The sequence below is a fragment of the Eurypyga helias genome, unplaced genomic scaffold (assembly GCF_000690775.1).
Source record: "Eurypyga helias isolate BGI_N326 unplaced genomic scaffold, ASM69077v1 scaffold18326, whole genome shotgun sequence".
NCBI classification, from domain to species: domain Eukaryota; kingdom Metazoa; phylum Chordata; class Aves; order Eurypygiformes; family Eurypygidae; genus Eurypyga; species Eurypyga helias.
In genome coordinates this window covers 1-15,445 of record NW_010256214.1, presented here as the reverse complement: position 1 = coordinate 15,445, position 15,445 = coordinate 1, and the positions used below count along the sequence as shown (strand labels likewise).

Sequence of the window (15,445 nt, the reverse complement as noted above, 5' to 3'; positions counted from 1 at the left end):
ATTCTATGATTCTATGATCTAGTCTTTCCATTAGCACCCATCCCATAAAGCAGTTAATTGAGTAGTGGTTACCTTGCCGTTCGCCCTTATGCTGGAAAGGTTGACATTCGGCAGCCTTAAAGATTTGAATGTTTTAAATACCTTGGCCTGTTTTGTGTCTCTTTCTTGCTACAGCATAATAATTAAGATGAACAAGAGTCTATGTGATCCTGAATGATATGGCTGAAACAACTTCTCGTTACCAAATATCTAGAGTCAGCCCACGAAATATGTGTTTGTGATCCCAAACCATGGCCTGTGTACTTCTGGGGATGTGCAGCCATTTCAAATTTCTAAACAACTTGGTCAGGAGATGAGAATTGACAATTGACTGACAGTTGTGGGGTTCTTTGCCTCGTTTTTACCTGTGGACCCGGTCTTAAATTATTTCCTTGAGGCCTGTAGACTCCTCGTGAACAAGAAAACGATGCACAGTTAATAGGTTTCTTAACATAGTTAATAGTTTTTTTTAACATATATTCATATTTAAAGCACCTATTCTATCTTGACTGGGTCTGTAAGTTTATGTGTTTCTGGGTTCATATAATAAAACTTTTGTAACAAGTACCCTTAACGGATCATACTTTATTTTCCTGTCTAAAACAGAACTTTCACCTTGAATTCCTTTGTAGTTAATATTTCAATATCATGTCCCATAATCTACCTTATTTGAGATACTACATTTGAATAACGTGCCTGGTTTCTTTTAGGTACTCAACAACAGCTTATGGCACAACATGCTTTGGAGAAAGAGGCTTTGGAGAAGATTAAAATAGAAATCGAGGAGGAGCTAAAACGTCTTGATGAAGAAATCTTGGAAGGTGCTCTTCAGATTTTCCCATTTCAATCGATAATCTCTGTGCCCTATAATGGTGGTTAATTTGTAACAGGTATTCCAGTTAAAGAGGTTTTTGGACCCATTGAATCACTTTACCCTCCTCCTTCCCCCACAGATTTCTACTCTGTCACATTTAGTAAAATAGTTAACCGTTACCGTTTGGAGCGGTGGAGTCCAGCCAAAGCAAACTATTGAATGACATTTAATAGGCTACTATAAATAATGAGATGTAAATAGCCCGTAAGCTGCTGCAGTTGATGACAGAAGCGAAATCATTCCTCAGCAGCTAACATCCAGGGGATTCTGGACTTAAACAGTCTGATTTCTCACTTCCACCAGGTTTATTTTTTCTGACATGCTTTGACCTAGAGATGTGGCTTTTATAGGACTCCCAGCAAGGGATGACTTGGAAACAACCTTTGCTTTGCATGTGTGTTGCAGATTGGAAATCTGAAGCAGAAAGGCTCCAGATCTGTTTACGTTCATCCCTATAGACCTTTCTTAGAAGATTTAACCCGAGAAGGAAAAGGTTATATGAACAAAATAGTATTTTAGAAAATGCTACTCAGTACTGCTGTGGGTTTGTCCATGTGTGGGCATATTTTATCATAGAAAAGAGGCTCTCTTGCTGCTCCATCAGGGTCGGCGTCAGCTTAAAATTGAGAATAGTTGCTCATTCAGCTAACTTGCTAACTAGGATGCAGTTGTGAAATAAGAGCTGGAGGGGAAATGTAGCTCGAAAACATCTATGGCGTGTAAGTACCATTTCCTGAATGTATTTAGACCATAAATGTAGAATGTATTTAGAATTGGCTTACTACAATTTGTTCATAGCACACTTTGGCTATAGAGTTGTTATTTCTTCATCCCTTATGTCAGCTGTGTTATCTGGTGGGATAAGAAGTCTGAGACTGTTGAAGTTCTTACACAAATCTGTTTTATTTTGTATACTTCTTTCCTCTCAGCGTTTACCACTACAGGATTTGACTGCCACACTTCCCCCGTGTTCAGTCCTGCCAATCCAGAGAGCTCAATAGAAGACTGCCTGGCTCACTTGGGGGAGAAGGTGTCCCAGGAGTTGAAAGAACATCTGCACAAAGCCCTGCAGAGCTTGCTTAGCAAGTGAGTTTCCATTTGCTTTTTCAAAGGGAAGGTGTTTCCTTTTGCATTGTAGCTGCTGCTGAAATGCTAAAGATGGGAACACGTTTTGTATTGCATTTCCTTCTTTTTCAGTGTCTTTTATCTGGCTGGTGTGTTTTTTGGTCTGTGTTGTAATGAGCGAATACTACTTTGTGGTATTTGCTCTTTGCATTCATGTAAGTTCTAAATTTTTTTTTTAAGCTTTTACCATCGAACTTGTGAGATGAATTCAAGTAGTTTGGGTTGCTGGTGAAACCAGCAGCTGCGAGTTGCCGTTGCCAGTTTCATGCATGCTGGGCTGCAGCCAGATTAACTTCTTTTGCCTCACAGTTCAGAGTAGAACTGAAGGTTTGTTCGTAGTCTGGCTCAAGGTGAGTGGGAGAGTTTCTCGGAAAGGATGGTAGTTAGATGCTTGATGACCACCATTCGGACACACATATGAAGCAAATGTGGGCCCCTGGGCTAATCTTGGTGCCTTAAGAGCTGTCTTGCCAGTTCAAACCTACTGTTTAAATAGCAGATTGTACTTGACAAGCTAGCATCTTGATTAATGTCTTCTGCAAATTGGTAAATTTGTTGTGGTTGCTTGTTTTTCTATTATAAATTACCAGCCTGATTTTAATGGATCCACATGAACTACTTCTAGCTGTTCTGAGTGACCTCCAAAATCTATTTGTGGAGAACTGGAGTTGGAAGGTGCTGCTTTAGGGACAGTTACATAAATGCAGTTGTGAAGGCAGCAAATAGCTCTCTGAGCCTGTGTTTTGTGGACTGGTTTGAGTAACGTGGCTCCAAAGAAGCTGCAGCTCACCAGTACCACTCTTGCAGAGTCTGTGTAGCTGTTCACGAACTGTTGGAACAACAAGGTACTGGCAGCCCAGCTATCAGCACCTAGTGTAAACTTCTGTGAGGCACGGGGCTTAAGCCCTCCATACATGTGCTGGAGAGGCATCTCGTGAAAGGTAATACCCTCTGTGACAGACTCCTGGAAGACGACGAATTTGCAAGTCGTTTCATCTGCACATCAAAAAACACCTTTTTGCTGTGAGGGTGACTGAGCACTGGCACAGGTTGCCCAGAGGGGTTGTGGAGTCTCCGTCCTTGGAGATGCTGTCTGGGCACGGTCCTGGGAAGCCCGCTGCAGGAGATCCTGCTTGAACAGGGAGGTTGGACAGGATGTTCTCCAGTGGTGCCTTCCAACCTCAGCCGTTCTGTGATTCCTTAACTAGCCCATCTGTTCCTTAACTTAGCAACCTAGTCAACAACTAAGGATTGACTTTTTATGACCAATATAATTTAAAACCGACTGTTCAAAGTCAGGCAGGACAGAGCCTTGGGCAACCTGATGTAGTGAAAGATGTCCATGATCTTTAAAGGTCCCTTCTAACCCAAACCATCCTATGGTTCTATGACTCTGACCTGGTTTTCCTAGCACAGGTGCCATGTAGCATCTGACCAGGCAGATGAAGATGGCTATCACTTTTTCCTTGAGTCATCCAAGGGAAAAGTACACTCTGCCAACTCACCATTTAAGTTTCAGAAACTAATATATATACTGGCTGCTTCTATAAGCAGTTTTTATAGGGTCAAAAAGTAAGTTCGGTATTGTGTAAGTAACAGTTATTTACCCACAGAAAAGAGTCATGTGGGGCATGAGCTTCTCCTGAAGTGACAGAAGATAGGCTAGTGTGTTCCTTTAGAAATGGCAGAAGCTTATCTGTGTTTGCAAGCCAGGCGTTTGGCCCATGTGTCCTTAAAAACTTACACTGAGTTATCTTCTGAAGAACTGAGGTTTTGATAAATACCTCAGTACACACTAAAAACCAGACTGGCAGCAAGTTTTAAAATTAGCAGTAAGCCTTGCAACCCATCCTTTTTGTGAGTCTAAAATGGGAAGTTAAAATAACAGCATTTTAAGTTTAAATGCCTTAAAGGTGGTAGATAATTGGCTGACTGACTTTGAAGGGTCGTAACGTTCATTCTGGGTTTGATTCTTTTTGGAGAGTTCCTGAGATGCGATCTTTGAAAATTAAGTGGTTCTAGCTTTTAATAACCTGACATTCCAGGCTTCTTGTGTGTAATAGGGGAAAATATTTGCATTCTAAGTATTAAATTTATTTATATGCGCACATACACATACAAGTCTGAAATGCCTGTGAAAACGTGTTGACATGCATGCCTTTTTATAAGGCAAACTAGAGCTGTTTAATCTCTTGATAATATCCTTCCTGCAGCTGTTGTTGCTCTCCTCATCCCACTGATTCATCTGGATTTGCGTTTTAAAGGGAACTAATGTACCAAGGAATTTAAGAGAACGCACTTAAAATGACAAACACAAATTCTGTTTTCCCCAGTGTGCCTTAACTCTGTCCTTTTACTCGTGTTTGCCACAGCAGTGCTATTTGATGCAATGCTTACTTATTTTCCTTAGGTTTCCTGTCCTCTGATATGAGCAAATGTGTTAGGGTACAGTAGGCTGTCAGGTCATGACAGGTTCTTGGAGTTCAATAAGCAGTCTCTGTCCCATACCAGTTACTGCTATTTCCCTTCAACCAAAGCCTGAACTTGCCTTTTGTCATGATGTGGCTCAGGGCAACTACTTTTGCAGTAGTACTTCTGCTGCTGCCTCTTGGCAGAAAGTCTTCATTGTCACTGACTCCAAGAGGCTACGTGTTCTTGGAGGGAAGAGTAAAGAAGAGGGGAATTTCATCATCCCAGTTCAGAGAAGTGGAGATGCAGTGAATCCAAAATAGAGGTATCTACTGAAATACAAACAGGTTTGCATGATCAAAAGTGCTGTTTCTTGCAAGTAAAGCCTTCAACTGCAACATAATGCAGTCAACCAGCCTCTGTTGGTTCGCAGCCTGTATTGTTTATAAAAATTTTACTCTGCGTTGGCCTCTATCTCACATGTGAATTTCTTAGTGGAATTTTTTTCTTTAAAGTCTTAGATTATAAAAAATTATATGCAAGACCATAGAAATTTTGGTAGCATATCAGGGAGCCTACTTATCTAAAGTCCTTTACATTATAGACTATAAAAATATTATAAAATTCACCTAATTGGTTATATGAAAGTGTGTAACTGGGAGAAGGTAATGCCTTCCTGATCCTCTGTGGTGCTGCTGTTTCATGCCCTGAAATGTGAGAGGTTTTTAGCTCTTAAAAATTATTTGCTGCAATACCTGTGAAAATAATTCATTCTCTGGAAACTGAGAATTTTATTTTATTCTTGTTCTTTTGTTTCCTTTTATAACTTTCAGTGTTGGTTTAACTTCTGCAGGCCGGTGACGTACCAAGAATATCGAGAGCGCACGCAGGAGGCAGCCGCTCATGCCAGCGGATGGAACAAGGTACCAAATAAGTGACTTTCCCTTTGATAGCTCTCCCATCTATTTGATGTCCCCAGGGTTTTTTACAAGGTACAGTCACGCTTCAGAGAGGAACAAGAATAAAAAGAATCATAAGCAAAATAAAAACAAATATATAAAAATATAGAATGAAAAGAAATAAGTATTTCTTTTCAATATGAAACAGTTTTTACCCCAGAAAGGTGGATGTGGACATAATATGAAGTTTTTAGATAATTTAGACAGAAATTATCTAATGGAAGTCTTAGATCAATCTGCCTTTATTATAGTAAATAGAAAAGTTGGAGTTGTTGCTTGATACATTTTTTTTTTTTCCAATAATCACTAAACTTTTTCAAATTTGCAAGACAGATTTACTGTTTTAGCAGTTTGGTAATGAAATCTGACACAGATGTATTCATAGTATTTCTCTATTGATTCTTTGCCCCCATCTCAGGCTCAACATAAACAGTGCTAGGCATGGTGAAAATAAAAATTCGTAGTGTCTTCACAGTAGTTAAATTGTGCAGAAGACGTAAGGATGGTGTGCCTGCCTGGGTTCAGGAGTATTTATCTCAAACGATATGAAACATCTTTTAAAAACAAAATGGAAATCTGTAAGTGAAGTCTCTTAAAATAGTTTTAATGTAGAATGAGGAGAATTACTGTTTCCAGATTCATTTTTCACTAATCATTCAAATTCTTCATTTTAATCATTCTCTGCTCGGTTCAGTGGGCATCAGACAACGAATGAAATAATTAAATAACTATTTACAATTTTAATCACAATTGGAGTGTTAAAATTTAGTCTTAAATTTAAAATGGAACAAACCCATCTTTTTTCCCTCTTTACATTTTTTTTTCCCCCCGAAATGCTTTTCTTCAACTAGATTTCCCTGCTTACTTCAGAAACTGATCATTTAACCAAGGGTGTGGGCACTTCTAAAGCAGTTTATTAAACATTGCCTGACAAGTTACTGCCCATGGCCCTAGCAATTATAATGGGTGTGCCCGCGCTTTCAGTTTATCTTCTTGTGATTCAGGGCATTTTAGTCCAAACAGCCATGAAATCTGATTATCAGGAAGGTGGCTTAAGCTAGCAGGCTCTACTTTTCAGTTGGTGGAAGCTAAAAACAAGCATAAACCCAGTCACTGTGGCTTAGCTGGCACGGGAGAGGTGGATGGGGCCTGTCAGTTCCCTCCTGTGTCTCCATATGCTATTGGTACGCACCTCTGGAACATACTGGAACATATCCATGGATGGATAAGCCACGTCTGGGGTTCTGTGGTTCAGCCTCCGTCGCTGCTACGTTTGTGCAGCCCCTGTGGCTTGTGGGTTTTGGTCCCCGTCAGCTTGTGATTGAGGATGTCCCCCAGAAGATGTCATTGTCATCGTCCCTGCTTACCTGTGATATTTGTTGCTCAGAACTTACAGTCCACAAGCAACCCAGAGTGGAAATTTTGTAGACTAGTACAGCATCTGTTTGATTTGTTTTTTTTGGAATGCCTAGCAGTTCCTTTAATAATACTTGTTTTGGGGAAATGAAATACATTTATTTTGTTTTCATTTCCTTTAAAATTCCTTCATCTCTTTAATCAGAATCGTATTTTATAACAGAAGAGATCAAGACATCTTCCCTCCAACCTCAGCATACCTCAATTTTCACTCTGAACAAGCAGCTGTTAGAAAACTCATTTTTTAGGTAGCTATTAATAGACATAGAGTTAGGTCTAATTAGCAGGCAGACAGCAGCAGGATGAGGCTGTGCTGGCCTCAAGTCTGTGAAAATCTGAAGGATGTCTGTTTAAATTGATCATGTCAGGAGAACTGAAGTTTACTCCCTTTTACGACTAAATGAGAAAACCTACAACTAGCTGAGCTAGCTGAACAGAGTAATGAGTCATTCCCCGTTCCATGCTCACGGACCTCACGTAGCCTATAGTTGCCTGCGTGGGGCAGAAATTGAAGATGTGCAGTAGCTGTGGCAGATGCCAAAGGTTTAAAGATGTGGAAGTGCCTTCCCAGAGACAGAATTCAGTGTGATCAAGGCTTGTGGTTTGATCCAGACTAGAAGAAACAAACCAGCTGAAGCCAGCAGGTGAAACGTGTCTTCAGTCACGTGTGAGCTGTACCTGTTGTGCTCAGTAGTGGCATCGTGCACAGCAAGAGGTTCTTTTTGCCTTCGGCAGCCCACGAGTGAGTATGTAAACTCTTGCTTTGGGAACACAGGCTTGATCTGCCTGGTGTACAGTTGGGAAGGTGTCACCTTTTAGTCATAGCAGTTCTCAAAGAACTTATTTGTTATACGAGCATAAACAGAGGGAAGACACTTCCAAAAGAGGTTGCCCAGAGAAGCTGTGGATGCCCCATCCCTGGATGTCTTCAAGCCAGGCTGAATGAGGCTTGGAGCAACCTGGTCTAGTGGAAGGTGTCCCTGCTCATGGCAGGGGGGTTGGAACTGGGTGGTCTGTAAGGTCCTTTCCAACCCAAACCATTCTGTGACTCTATGAAATATAGCTATTTTTTCCATTTAAGAGTGTGAATCTGCTCCGGAATGCAGTGGTGTGTTTGAACTCCTGAAGAGATTGGGTTAACTGACGAGCACACGGGATGTAAAGGACTGGTTTTGGCCACTAAAACAGAATATCAACCTGAATGAGGAAATACTGCAGGGGAAACTTATATGTAGGAACATCAGTTCTTCCATTAACATCCCACAGAGGCAGAGTTTACCCACAGACGTTAGAAGTGCTGGTTCTCAGTGAAAAAAAAGATCTGGGAAAATAAACTATTTCATGTATTTCTCAGAAATTGTGATGTGAAAATAATAGACACGACGTTGGGTTCTGTGAAGAAAAGGAGGGGTCTTCACCTTGTGTTTGAAATAAGGCGCTCGTTAAAACAAAAGCAAAACCACTTCAAACATAGGGTGAATCGTATTTCCATAATAAAACAACTGTAATAAAAAGATACTGTTGAGTCTTTATGCTTTTTGCTCATAATTGGATACTATATACATACTCCAAAATACATAATCTCACTGTTGTGCATCAGCTTACTGCTGTTGAGAGTCAGCCAGCTGGTAAGTAGGTTAGCAGTCATCGTAATGTCTTATTTTTACTGATTAATGAAGTCCAAGGATAATACAAGAAAAAAATGTAAGAAATAATCATGGAAATAATTTGATTAATGTTATGTGGAAATAGCCAAAAGGCACACAGAAGTGACAATTACTTTGGATACAGCTTCTTCAAAGCCTCTGCACTCTCTTTGTAATATTTTTTTGTGTAAAAAAAAATTGAAATTTGTAATACTGTAATATGGGATTGCAGCGGCATAATTGACAGAAATCTTTAATTTGCACAATTAATCGGAAATCTTCTGATAGTAAAGGTTGTTTTTTTTTATGATTCCCTAGAAGTTTTCTCCTGCCAACTATTTTCTGGCATGCTGTGCGTGACACTGTGTGTTTTTCTTCAGTCAGAATATAAATAGCCTCTAGCATTCCTTGCCTGGCATACTGGTGAAGGGAATCGTGGTTGCTTTGAGTTGCTAAGGCTATATTTTTACTTGGGTTTAGTTAAATCTCATTAACGTTCACACAGTTACAGGTACAGAAAACTGTTCTTAACCTTTATGGAAGTACTTGAAGGTAACTTCTTTCAGGAATTTAGGGACAGTGTCATGCAAACCTGTTCCTGTTCCTGCTGGTCGGCAAGGTAGAGGTGTCCACAGTGTCAGCGGGGAAGGAAGAACAGGCGGTGGTGGTTGGTCTGCATGGGACTGGATATTAGAGTTTGACTTTGGTCCCTCGCTCCTGAGGCCTGCAGGGACTCGCTGAATTTGGGAGGAGTGGATGGATTAGATATTTAAGTTGGCAAAGGAGGTTGGCAACAATCATGTTCAGTATGCCAACATCTGAGCTCCCTTCGTTTCCTAAGCAGCCTTTTATTTTTGCCTTTGTTTCTCTTGCCTTCAGCTTAAACGTGAAATAGTTGGAGATCTGTGTTTATGCTGTTGTAGAGTTACATGGGTGTGCCCAAAACTCTGAAAGATGCCTAGTCTTGGCAGCACGCTTTTTTAAATTTGATCCTAAAAGATTGAAGTTTCTTCTGACACTTGCCTCACCTTGACCTGTCCCTTGTGTTGGTGCACTGTAAGCTTGCACCTCCTCGTCCTCGGAGCTGAGACTGATTACAAGAAACTCAAAAAACCCCAAGGCTTTTAAAACTCAAGCACCACCTCATCCCCAGTTAAGTGACAGCAGTGTTAACGGTTTGTCCCAAAAGAGTGGCACTATAACCTCTCTGACATGGTATTGGACTCTCTCAGTTGTTAATCAGCTGGAACGTCTTAAATTTACCAGGTTACAGGCATTTTTAGGCCCCATCTATTTGTAGTGGTCCATCTCAGTGTGATTCCATCATGGATTCAGCACAAATCTCAAACCCAGCTTTTTCCTGTAGATCTTCCTCCAGCTTTGCATCCTAAGGTGTGATTTCTGGGAATTGCAATGGAGAATGTTTACAGAAAAGAAAATCAGGTTGAAGGAGTAGGAGAGGGAAAGGAAGGAGGCATTCGGAGTTCAGCCTGAGCAGTAGTATTGGCCTGCACCTGCCTTGTGCAGCTGGGAAGCAGCGTTCCTGTTTTCACAGTGAATAGATGTGCACTGCGGTTGTCACAACTGTAAACAACCAACTGCAGTTGTAAAACTTTTTAATACTTTTCTCTTGGATCATAATAGCGCTTTTTCAGATGCTAATGCCTTCAATTCATACTGGTTTCCTGAACTTGGCGAAGTGCTGCATATAAACTTTGCCCAGAGGGCTCCTTGTGCGCTCTGAGAATAAATGTAGAGTTTAAAAGTTCAACTGCATGGTTTTTAGGCAAACCAAAACATAATTTCTGAAGGAAGCGTCTAGAACTGTAAAATATGAAGGAGGTGGGTTCAGAGTCCTGCATCTTCCAGAGCAGTTCACATCTGGGCTCTAAGGCTGAGCATTCAGTTAAAGACAAAAGGTTTGGAAGGAGGAATGGGTGTAGGAAATGAGGGAGGGAATTCTGTACGTGTTAAATTTGCATGGGAGGGAGAGTTTAACATGGAGAGGGGTTTATGTTTGTCATTTTAATCTGTCTGTAATGTCATACTGCAGGGAGGGGTTTGTTTCTGTCCTGTCTGAAAGCCAAGTGTGAACTTCCAAAGGGACCATCTAGTGCAGCGTGTCTATTCAAGAATGTATGCGAGTTTGCTGTTTGGATGCATATCCTTTCAAACTGTTTGTGACGTTGCATCTTGCCACTTTTGGGGTAGCAAGGCCTGGACCTGTTCTGCTTCTTTACCTGAACCTTATGTTGGGATAAGATGCACTGCAGTCCCGGTCTGTGAAACTCAGTTAGGCCGTGGTCAGATTAAGTGCTTCTGGCTGAATTGCGCTGCGTTTCTGCCTTGTGTCCTCACAAGCATCAAGTGTATAGTCACTGATGTCTTTGGACATGTTGATTCAGACATTTTCTGTGGACCACGTGAATGCTTCTGTCTTACCTACACAGTAGTATTGATAATGCTTTCTGTATTTATTCACAATTCTTGGGTTTTTTTGAAGGTCTTGGTACCCCTGATTCTGCTACAACAGTTTCTGATGGAGTTAACCAGACGGGGCCAGGAACCACTGAGCGCGCTTGTGAACTTCGGGGTGACATATCTGGAAGACTATTCTGCAGACTATATCATTCAGCAAGGAGGATGGGTAAGAAGGCAATGCTTTACTTCCATACTTTGTTCAGAGCTGAATTTTAAGTGTGATACTAGTCATACTGGGGGTGAGAGCTAAGAGGGGTTGCTGGAAGTAAGCAGATAAGGCAAGGAATGCCCTAGAAAAACTGAAAAAAAAAAAGCAGGTCAGGACCATATGACTGGAAAGGGATCTCCATCTAGTTCACCTCTCTGCCCCAAGGCAGAGCTGACTTTCACCCTTTCATTAAAGGCCATTAAAGCCCATTGGACTCCACCGTTTCCCCAGGCAGTCTGTTCCAGCATGTTTGGTTTGTTGGATTGCCTTTGGAGCTGAACGAGGACCTCATGGCAGATAACTAGCGTTCATACACTGAATGTTAATATGTTGCTATGTGGTGAGCATTTGTTTGTATGTTCTTTCCTGTTAATGTACATACACAATGGCATTTAAAAGCAAACACCCGTAACAAGATACTGTGCCCAAGAGTCTCGTCTTTTTAATATTATCTTCATACTCTGGTGGCTGCTGGGAATGGTGTATGGGTTTGCTTTTCCTCTTACATTCCAGAGGGGTTTTTAGCAGAGAAATAATTGGGGAGCACTTCATACAGAAATGTCAGTAGGTACTAATTTATTTTTATAATGAGTGATAAAGTAGCTAATAGATACTGGATTTTATAGCTATATAGGAACATGGATAGAATGAGCAATCAGGATTTCTTTGTGCTGCATTTCCTTGTGGAAATCTTCAGTTTGTGGTAACCAATGTTCCTGAGTCATGGCATACTGAGGAGGTTTCATTTAAAAATACATCACAGAGGCAGCTCATGGCCGATGAGCTGGGTCTTGAATGTAGAACTGTGCTAAAGGAGGCTGAGCCTTAGATTACTGGGTTTGGGAAGGATGCCAGATTTGAATGGAATTAATCTGGGATTAGTGAAATGGCTTCAGCAAGTTGATTTATTCCAAAAAGAAAAGCTGTTCAGGAAAACCTGATGATTAAAAAGCACTAGTAAAGAAAAATCTCATTCAGACAGCTTCTCGTATTTTGGGACTTTACCTGAAGTTTTGGTCAGAGTAGTTTGTTCCAGAATTTCTGCACCTTCCTATATCCTTTCCCTTCCCAGCAATCGTGGATAATAGTTTTCAAAGCCTTGGGGAGGGATTGTTTGCCTTTAATGGACAGAAACACTGACAGCGTGCAGCCAAATGACCTTAGGTCATTCGATAAATGCACTCACGTTGCAAAGTATTGTCATGGCAGGGAGGGTCCGTCCTTGCAGCTTTAAGACAGATGGTTTCAGTGCTATTTTGTGTTTCTGCCTTTTTTTTTTTTAAGCTTAGGAAAGGCTGCAGTCTGTTGTCTAGCCCCTCTTTGAGGCCTGCTATAAACATCCTTAATGCAGCGCAAAGCCCCTGAGAACAAGCGGCTTTCCAGCGTGGCCCCGGCGGGAGGGGGCTGTGCTTTGTGTCGGTGTGACTGCGTGTATGCGCGGCGCTGGGCAGCCCATGGCCGATGGGCGACGGGCTTGTCTGCCTACAGCCAGCCAGGCAGAAAATCAGACTGGCAGAAGCGGTGCAGCAAACAAGCCAGAGCTATTTTTGAAACAGCAGAAGAGGCGAGGAAAGAGGCAAGGTGATGAAAATCCTTTCCAGCCGAATTAATGTAGCTTCATTAACCCTTTGTGAGTCGCTCTGGGGATGGGCTGGCAGACCCACTGCACTTGGGGCTTTATGTGGGGGAAGGGAATATATGGTTTTATTGTATTACTGTTTTCTTTCTGTAAAGAAAATGTTCATTTTTTGCTGATTGGCATGCTTCTGGGTTTGTTCCGAGTCTGTGGGATGGTGTTCCGGGGGTGGCAGCGCTGGGAGCGGGGTGTGGGGTAAGGGTCGGAGAGCTTGTGTTTGGGGAGAGCCTCCCTGGCAGGCTGTTAGCCATCAGGCAAGTGGTTTACATTTTCCAAGATAAGCATCTGTCACGGGGGCCTTGTGTGCCGGATCAGGTTTTCAGTAATACTTTGCTGGAGCCATAAGGGTAATGAGAGACTGAGGAGTCTCCAGAGAGTTACATTGCTGTGACAGCAAGAGGTTCAGTTTTGTATTGTTCCAGAGTGGTGTGAAGATAGGTCTGTCCTACAGCTGCTAAGAGCTTGCTTAAAGCTGAGAAGATTCCTGTCTGTTTTTTCGTGGATCAGGAGCAGAAGAGAGCTTCACAGGAGTCTGCTTTTGAGGGGCAGACTTGAAAAATTCCACAGTGTCCCTGGCTTTTGTCTCTTCCCTCAGCACCATTTCCTCAGTTTTTGGATTGAAGTCAACCTTTGCCAGGAGGGAAGTGGCCAGGTAAAGGTAAGGGTCAGCCGAGCCCTTCCTATGCCCCGCTGCCGATCTCCGAAGTCAGAATTTTACAGAGCTGTGTCATCCGGTGGGACCGCTTGCTGCGTCATGCTGGGCAGCCACGATGCGGCTGGAAGAGCTCCCAAGGTTCTGTTCTGTGAGCTCGGGAGGCTTGTAGGTCCGGAACTCGTCTGATTGATGATGGTGGGTAGCAGGTAGCTGAAGCAAAATTGCTAGCTCAGGGGAGTAAAGGTTGGGAAACTGAATAGCTAGGCAGTAGATTTCAATAAATTGGTGTGGCACGTGGGAAAATTTGGGATACTAGAGGTGCGAGGTCGCTTTTGGATTTTTCATCCCGGTCCATAGAGATAGGGTCCTGAGATGATGTGTTGAAATGGTGTTCTGCTCCCATTCTCCCTTCAGGCACTAAAATTGGAGTTCAGCTAACTTCCTGGTGGGGTGGGTGGTGGGAGAGCGGCTGGCGTATTTTTACGTGAAAGCGCATCTAGCATTTTGATGCGACGATTCTGGCTGTTACCTGTGCTGTTCCCCTTCCCCTCGCTCTGTTCTGCTGCTTCAGGGAGAGTGTCTTCGGGGTGGGGGTGTCGGGAGTGCCCTGCATGTTGTGTTTGGATGCAGATGTCAGCATGAATGTGAATGAAGACATGAAATGACGAGTCCTGGTAGTATACAGTCTCTCATTCAGATTTGCAGGTAGATGCCATTTGCATTTGGAGCGCTGCAGGAAAGCATGGAAAAAACCTGCTTTCTTCTGGACAGCCTCCCTCTTTCACCGACTGCAGTGACGGTTTGGCCGCAGCCCTTGCACTCACCCAGCTTGATGTTACGTTTTAGTACGATCTCTCTTTTGGAGCAAAACCATGTTTGTTGTTTCAGGTTTTCTAAATAGCCATGTGTGGGGATACACATTTCTTCCTCCTGCCTTTCTGTTTTGAACCCAAATGGTCGTGCTAAGATCTCATTCCCTTGTTGTTGTGATCCATCGCAAACCAATTCCCAGCCTAATTCAGCAGCAGCTTCATTCTTCTCCTTCCAGAAAGCAATGACAGGGCTCGACCAACTGACGTGCAGTGTACATGCTCTCCCCTCCCTCCTCCTCCTCGCCCCTCCCTTCCCTCCTTTCCCTCCTTTCCCCTCCCCTCTTGCTCTGACTTCTCCAGGGCTGAATGCTGCTGCATCAGAAGCAATTCTTGGTCTCCTGGAAAAGTGCACAGTAAGCCCAGTCGATCGGTAAGGATGTTTTTCCTCTTCCTTCCCCCCCGCCTCCTCCCAAAAAAATTATTTCTTTTCAAGCTATCTTCCATGTCTAGATTTCACCTACCTTGACATAGTCTGGGAATGTCTGTAAGAAGGTAAAAAGGGTAAGATTACCTGGAAGCGATCTGCTTTTTCTTTTCTCTCAGATTCACATTCACCTTAGGGGCCCATATGCTCTTCCCCTGTTTGAGAGAGGTGAGATAAGTGCGCACTGTCGGTGTTTATCGGCATTCGGCTGATAACCCCGCTGCCCTCCGTAAGAGGCTGCTGTGTGTATTTGTGACCCGTAGCTGAGATTGTCACTGCCCTCCCGGCGTTCTTGTCTCATGATGTCCGCACCTGGGTTTGAATTTAGCTCGTTATTTGCCCGTGTTGAAGACAGCAAAAGTAAATTTGCTTGAAATACGCCTAATGCTTACAGTTTGTTATTGCAGCCCTGGGAGAGTTGTTTTCTGCTTCCGGTGTTTTGTCTTGGGCTTTTCTCTGCGGTTTTGCCATTTTCTTTGCTGCTGGTAATTGAATATCTGGGTGCTGGAGTCAGTTAACAGTCTGGAGGAGAAAGAAGAGTGGAGAGATACTTGTCATCCTGGGGAAGTGAGGCAGTCTGTGCTACTGGAGATTAGAATCTCCTCCTGCAGCAGTCCGGGTGTCTGCCTTGAGAATGACAGTGCAGAAACAGCGAGACGTGCTCCGCTGGAGGAGAGAGATGTTTAACGTGGTGGAGATGG

At 42.7% G+C, this 15,445-nt stretch overlaps 1 protein-coding gene across 1 annotated transcript; it reads left to right on the top strand.

Annotated features, from left to right (window-relative positions):
- Positions 1–749: 749 nt before the first annotated feature.
- Positions 750–12,738, top strand: LOC104504274 (bcl-2-like protein 13; the record flags this gene model as incomplete). The annotated part of the gene is made up of 5 exons (XM_010153604.1): positions 750–860; positions 1,843–1,999; positions 5,301–5,370; positions 10,972–11,115; positions 12,509–12,738. Coding segments are annotated over 5 exons (712 nt in total), but the record flags the coding sequence as incomplete, so codon positions are not given.
- Positions 12,739–15,445: the final 2,707 nt, after the last annotated feature.